Below are 7,527 nucleotides of genomic sequence, written 5' to 3'. Positions count from 1 at the left end.
CCACCAAGTCTTATTTCCCATTTACCATTCTTATAATGTCCATTTAACACCGGCAACGCTATTTATTTATCATGTTTGACGTTGATTTTCTAACAAGGAATATATGTCCAACTTCATTCTTTTTTCTTCTTGTGGGTGATGTTGGAATTACCTTTGTTGAAAAGGCTCTTTTTCGATCATGTGATTTTTTTTTTTTTAATTTGGAACATTTTAAAGAATTTACCTACCTTTCTTTTCATGTGATTTTTTTTTTTGAACTTGGAACATTTTAAAGAATTTACCTTCCATTCTTTAAAAATGTATTTATTCTCCTATTGTAATTATGTAGAGGAGAAGTTCATATTCCTATAGACAAGCCATGCATCATTTTGGAAGGAGAGGGTAGTCAACATACAATTATAAGTTTCTCGGACCACCAACAAACAAATAATACTTCTACATTCATTTCATCACCATCCAATGTGATTCTCAGTGACATTACAAGGTGAACACGTAGACTATTGTTAAAAACAATCATTTTGACAATTCTCCATAATTATTTATTTCTAATATATTGTTACATACTTGCAGAATTCATATAATGTGGATAATATAAGTGAAAGCATAACTCCAGCAGTGGCAGTAACAATATACGGAGACAAATCTTTTATCTTAAGATGTAGTTTTATAGGTTACCAAGACACTTTATTTGATGCAGAGGGACGTCATTACTATAAGAATTGTTATATTCAAGGTGAAATAGACTTTATTTTTGGTGGTGGACAATCTTACTTTGAGGTAATACATAAATGTATTTTATTTTTAATTTCATTTTGAGAATGAAATAATAATGAACTCATTCATTTTTATATGATTTTTTTTGTCACCTGCAGAATTGTTCACTCAATGCTACAGGGAGAAATAAAGATTTACCAGGTTTCGTCACAGCTCAAGCAAGAGATTCACCCAATAATCCAAGTGGTTTTGTATTTGAAGGGGGTTCTCTAGTGGGAAATGGTGCAGTGAATCTAGGGAGAGCATGGCGTACTTACTCTAGAGTTATATTTCACAAAACATACTTTTCTTCGGTGGTAACTCCTCAAGGATGGAATAATTTTGGTCATGATGGTCAAGAGTAAGTTTAAATAAATACATGTCTTAAAAAGACAATGCAAAAGTAATGATTATAAATTTTTTATGACTTTAAAATTATGATTAATAGTATTTTATTTTTCATTTAAAAAAGTGGGTATATATATTTTATATTGTAGGAAATTTTTTTTCTTCATTCTCTCTTAATTTGTTAACAAATACTTGTAGGGGTAATTTTACTTATGCTGAATTGATTGTAACGGACCAGGAGCTAATACTTCAAAACGTGTTCCATGGACAAAAAAGTTAAATCCTCCAGAGTTAGAAGAATTTTCTTTAGCATCTTTTATCAACAAAGATAGTTGGCTCAACAATTTACCTACTATCTCCTAATAATTTATTTTCTTCAATTTAGATTAAGAATTTTTGTATGGCTAAGTTTAGTTGAATGATCTCCGATCATTAATCTTTGTATGCTCAACTAAAATGTGATAGTTTGCCATATGAATAAATTCTTTTATTTTAATAAATAAAAGTGAATGTTAATTCATTATGTATTATATTACTCTTCTTCTTTTTCTTATTATTATTATTATCTAATTCAACAAAAAGAAAATTGAGATTGCAGCTTGCTAGATATAATGAATTTAATAACCTCAAGATGAACTCTTTTTTGGTGCACATTCTATTTACATAAACTGTACGTGTTTTATTGTACATATTTTTTATTATTGAAAAACTATATTAATCCAAACATTATATTTTGTCATAACTAATTAAAAATGCTTAAAAGATATATTGAAACATTTTTATTTAATTTTCTCTTAATCTGTAAATAAATTTATGCAATAACAAGTTTATTTTTACTGCAGTAGAGATAAATGACTATAACTAATACTTCAAAATGCCTTAAGTTGGGAGATTCTGTCATTAAATTTGTTATATTTTCCTTTCGATGCCTCAAGATATTCTATCATTAAATTTGTTATATTTTCCTTTCGATGCTCAAGATATTCCTTTCACATTATTTAAATTTTTTTAAATATATTATCTAAAAATGAATATTTACACATATTTTAGATATTATAGACTAAATTGTATTATTTTCACTAATCTACAATTTTGGTTTCTCTATTTTAAAATAAAGATTTAGTCCCTATATTTTTAAATATACAAAATTTTAGTTCTACCGTTAATTTAATGTTTATTAATTGTTAAATTTTGATATTGTTTAGAAACTTGTAACTACTTAAATGTCGTGATATTTAATGATGTAATACATAAAGATAAAAATTTTAAAAATAACATACTAATTTTTTTTTATTTATATATATTTTAATGAGTGATTAATATTTTTTATTAATAAATCTTATTTGCATGATTTTTTTAAAATTATTTTATTTTCAAATTTCATATTATTAAATGACACATTACTTAAATATGAATAAATATTAAAACTTAATGATTAATAAATGTCAATATGATAGAATGATCAAAATTCTGTATTTTTAAAATTAGAAGAACTAAATATCTCTATTTTAAAATAAATAGACCAAAATTATAAATTAATAAAAATAAAAAAAAATATAATTTAGTTAATATAATATTATACATTAAAATAAAATAATATAATGAATTATTAAATAATTTTATAATTATATGAAATCTTGAATATATTACATAATTTAACGATTGAATAATTTAAATTTACATTATAAAAAAACTTTTAAAGGCTTAAGATTTTATATAAATTTTTAGACTTGCATTTATTATAAACGGATATGTAACTCATAATTAAATATATGTTTTTAAATAAAAGATAAATTTTTAGACTTGCATTTATAAGCCTTTCAAATATCGAAGGTACTGTGGTTTAATTCGTAACCCATGAACTGCATAGCCATTATTCTAAAACTTATTATTTTGTTATATGGTTTAGCTCTATAGCCTGGCGAACTGTATAGTAAAAAATAATTGGATTTTAATATATAAACTATTTAACCGCATAATAATAAGTGAATCCACATACATCCAAATCTTATTCACTAACCGAATATTAAATCTGTATCATTTTTCTATATAGTTTTATTTTTGAACTATTTTCTATATACAATTAAAAAGCTCAATTTTATATTTTATACGTGTAATGCTTCTAAGATTTGATGTCTCATTGACTTCACTTTATGATATTTCATACAATTTTTTGTTAGTCAAAATTTTTCGTCAGTCAAAATCTTTCATGAATAACCCTTTTTTAGATGTCTCATTAGCCTCTAAGATCAATAATTAATCTCACAAATCAATACAAGACTTTTCGGTGTCTTTTATCATCACACGCAAACTTTTTTGGAAAATTTTTTAGGTCACTTATCTTAAATTGCTATAAGCCAAACACACTTAACTTAATTACGGAGTTTTTTTTTGTGTGAAGTTCTTTTATGATGAGCTACAAAAAAATAAATACATCTTGTTGATATAAATAATATAAATTAATTTCTTTAAGTCATCTTTAATTGTACAATCTCATACTTGTATAATTTTGAATCCCTCTCATTCTTATGTGTTCGAACGGTTACAGTACATGTATCAAAATAACACGGACCATTATATATCCTATGTAATTTACAATTAATAATTATATTTTTGAGTAAATTATTTTACCCTTCCTTAAGAGATATTACATTGTCATTTTCTATTTTTCTTTCTAATCTTAATAATCTTAATATTAATTATTAGATTTTTAAGATCTCAACTTTTTCCTCATAAGATTTGGTAGCATAAAAGTGAGAAATAGAAAAAAACAAATATAATAAATTAAAAGCTAGTAAAAGTATTTAATATATTGATATTCGAAATATTTAACCATTTCATCAAAATATAATCAAAAGGATTATTATATAATTGAATTAATAAGATTTAGACATTTTTAAGTAATTATTAATGAGTTAGATTTTTATTTAAAATTTTATCAGAAAAATGATAAATTATGCATGAAAAATAATTTAGAAGATTTTCTATTTTCAAGATATAGTTATTGCATTAGATTTTTTTTCTTTTCTTGGATTTACCAAAGGAAGAAGTGAGATAGATTATTTTTTCAAATGTAAGAAGTTTTTTTTTATGTATTTAAAAGGGATGTTTATGTTGCTAAAATTCATTCAACACATATCATTTTATCATGGAACTGTTTACGCGGGCAATGATTTTTTTTCTAATCTTGTTCATTAGTTATTTCTTTTATCTCAGTAAAGCCATAGATTGTGGTGGAAAGGATGTTTCTTATACTATCACTGTTGGTTCATCTGGCAAAGTAACATTTAAAACAATTCAAGCTGCTATTGATTCCGTAAAGAATAACAATAATCAATGGGTCAAGATTCACATAAAAGCTGGCTCATACATGTAAGTTGAGTTTGTATTATTTATAGCATCTTGTATTGTTTTTTGTTTTATTTTTCATTTTTTTTTTGTTTTATCAACAAACAAAAATTTGTTAAGAAAATATAAAAGAATACCTCATGATTTATAAAAGAATACATAAAAATTTGTGCCGTTTTCAACATCTCTACCTATATTGTACATGCATCCGCTAACATAATCATTGTTTTGCAAAAGTGGACCATAAAAGACTACTCCCTCCATTTAAAAACTCTGGTTTTATTTTATTTTTATCTTTTTAGTTTTTTTTTAACTTTTCTTTTTTTGTATTATAGAATTTTAATATATCTTTATGTATTTTTTTTTCCAATTATTATACTCTCATGTAATTGATTAATTAAGACTAATTTAAGTGAGCTTTAATGTTACTTTTGATAGAAATTTGTATTGAAAATGGAGATTATTTAATAAAGGCTCATATAAAAATGATTATTTAAATGAACTAGTTGGAAATATCGCAGAAAATTATAATTAATAAAGAGCAGCAATTTAATTTAAATATTTATTAATCTATGTGTAAAAAGTGTTTTTTACACCATGTGTAAAAATTTAAAAGAATCAAAACTTTAAAATAAATGGAGTAATACTTTTGTCAATAAGTTTCTAAGATAATTAACTTTTTTTTTCATTTCTAAAATAATTAATAATTCTTAAGTATTAAAGTGAAAATTTTTAAACTAATAATAATATCTTTTAATAAAAAATAAAAAAATTGAAATGAGTCTTAAAAAAGGTAATTATATTTTCATATCTTTTAAAGATAGATTTAAAATGAGTTTTAAAAAATAAAAAGAACAATATTAAGTTATATAATTTTTAAAAATTATATAAAATATATTTAAAAAAAAAATCTAAAACGAGAACTTTACTGAACCGACTGAAAAATATCTTTCTTTATTTTTGACACATGATATTAATAAGGTTGAAATGCTCAAACTCACAATAATCCAAATTAAAGTTTGTTCGTACATAGCTACAACAAATTTGATTAAGCTTCAACAAAAGTCTCATCTTCCATTCTTATAATGTCCATATAACACTGAACTACCTATTTATTTATCATGTTTGGCGTTGTTTTTCTAACCACGAATGTACATCCAACCTCATAAAAATGTATATAATTATTTTCATATTATAATTATGTAGAGAAAAAGTTCATATTCCTATTGAAAAGCCATGCATCATTTTAGAAGGAGAGGGTAGTCAAAATACAATCATAAGCTTCTCGGATAACAAAGGAACAAGCAGTAGTGCTACATTCGTTTCATCGCCACCCAATGTGGTTATGAGTGACATTACTTTCCAGGTGAACACATAAACATTTGATAAAAATAATTATTTTGACAACACTGCAATATTATTTCTTTCTAATGTATTATTACATAATTGCAGAACACGTATAATGTGAACAACAAAACCCAAAAAGTATCTCCAGCAGTTGCAGCATTAATACAAGGAGATAAATCTTTCATCTTTAGGTGCAGTTTTATAGGTTATCAGGACACTTTATTTGATGCATATGGGCGTCATTATTATAAGGATTGTTACATTCAAGGTGAAGTGGACTTTATTTTTGGTAGAGCACAATCTTACTATGAGGTATTAAATAAATGTATTTTTTATATTTCATTATGAAAATGAAATAATGAATACTACATTCATTTCTATGTGTTTTTTCTGTCACTTGCAGAATTGTTTACTCAATGCTACAGGAAGAAATTTACCAGGTTTTGTTACAGCTCAAGGAAGAGATTCACCTGATAGTCCTAGTGGTTTTGTATTTGAAGGAGGTTCCTTGGTGGGAAATGATAAAGTAAATTTAGGAAGAGCATGGCGTGCTTACTCTAGAGTTATATTTCACAATACAAACTTTTCTTCTGTGGTAACTCCTCAAGGATGGAATTCTTTCGGTCGTGCTGGCCAAGAGTAAGTTTAAATAAATGCATGCTTTAAAAAAGTACAATACAAAAGTAATGATCATGATTTTTTTATATATTATTTTATTTTTCATTAAAAATATGAGTATTTTTTGTATTGATATTTTACATTGTAAGAATTTTTTTCTTCATTTTTTCTTAATTTGTTAACAAATACTTGTAGGAGTAAGATTACTTATGCTGAAGTTGACTGTAAAGGACCCGGAGCTGATACTTCGAAGCGTGTTCCATGGTTGAAAAAGTTGACTCCTTCACAATTAGAAGAATTTTCTTTAGCATCTTTTATTAACAAAGACAATTGGCTTGACAATTTACCGGTTATCTCTAAGTAATTCATTTTCTCTAATTTAAAATGAGATTTTTGTATGGTTAAGTTTAATCATATAATCTCCCATTATTAATATTTGTAAGCTCAACTATAAAATGTAGTGATTTGTCATATGAATAACCTTCTATATTTTAATAAATAAAGTGAATGTTAAGTCATTATGCTTGTATTAATCTTCTTTTTAAATAATGAGCTAGCTAATTTTTCGAAAAGAAAAAAAGAAAAAACTCTTAGATTGTGGCTTGTTAGATATAGTCAATTTAATAACCTCAAGATCAACTTTTTTGATGCACATTCTATTTACATAAACTGTGTTTAATTATATCTTTTTATTATTGAAATATTATATTAATCCAAACATTACAAGTGTTAGTCTACTAAAAGAACATGATAAATTACTAAATAATTTTAAAGGTATAAGATATGTAAATTTTTAGATTTACATCTAATGTCAAATAGTGTCAAATTAGTAAAATGACATTTTTAATAAATTTTTTTGAATGCAAATTAAACAATCTAACTGTTGTATTTGATGATATTATTAATCAATATAAAAAATTACAAATAATTATAAAACTATTTGGTGGTTCATCATTAAACCTTATTTTAACATATAAAATGATATTTAAAAACATGTAAATATCTATTATTAGATAACATAGTTAGAAGAGTAAAAAATTATTTAAAAATTGATATGTTAATTGTAACAACTTGGCAAATCACTTCACTTTATAGTTAGCAACTAAGTAGCAA

General features: G+C 24.3%; 1 protein-coding gene and 1 pseudogene across 1 annotated transcript; both read left to right on the top strand.

Annotated features, from left to right (window-relative positions):
- Positions 1 to 320: 320 nt before the first annotated feature.
- On the top strand, positions 321 to 2,718 carry LOC109810678 (putative pectinesterase 10; annotated as a pseudogene).
- A 1,426-nt stretch (positions 2,719 to 4,144) lies between these two features.
- Positions 4,145 to 7,007, top strand: LOC109795406 (putative pectinesterase 10). Its single transcript, XM_020354900.3, has 5 exons — positions 4,145 to 4,473; positions 5,656 to 5,815; positions 5,902 to 6,108; positions 6,200 to 6,435; positions 6,610 to 7,007. Exons 1-5 carry the CDS (start codon positions 4,250 to 4,252, stop codon positions 6,776 to 6,778), a joined length of 996 nt encoding a protein of 331 aa, XP_020210489.1. The 5' UTR covers positions 4,145 to 4,249; the 3' UTR covers positions 6,779 to 7,007.
- Positions 7,008 to 7,527: the final 520 nt, after the last annotated feature.

The sequence above is a fragment of the Cajanus cajan genome, chromosome 9 (genome assembly GCF_000230855.2).
Source record: "Cajanus cajan strain Asha chromosome 9, NIPB_CcT2T_4, whole genome shotgun sequence".
NCBI classification, from domain to species: Eukaryota; Viridiplantae; Streptophyta; class Magnoliopsida; order Fabales; family Fabaceae; genus Cajanus; species Cajanus cajan.
This window is presented reverse-complemented; position numbering and strand designations above follow the sequence as displayed.

Coding starts and splice junctions, on each gene's coding strand:
- LOC109795406 (XM_020354900.3), top strand. CDS start 4,250: ATGGAACTGTTTACGCGGGCAATGATTTTTTTTCTAATCTTGTTCATT. Junction 5,816..5,901: donor TGAGTGACATTACTTTCCAG/GTGAACACATAA, acceptor ACATAATTGCAG/AACACGTATAATGTGAACAA. Junction 6,109..6,199: donor GAGCACAATCTTACTATGAG/GTATTAAATAAA, acceptor TGTCACTTGCAG/AATTGTTTACTCAATGCTAC.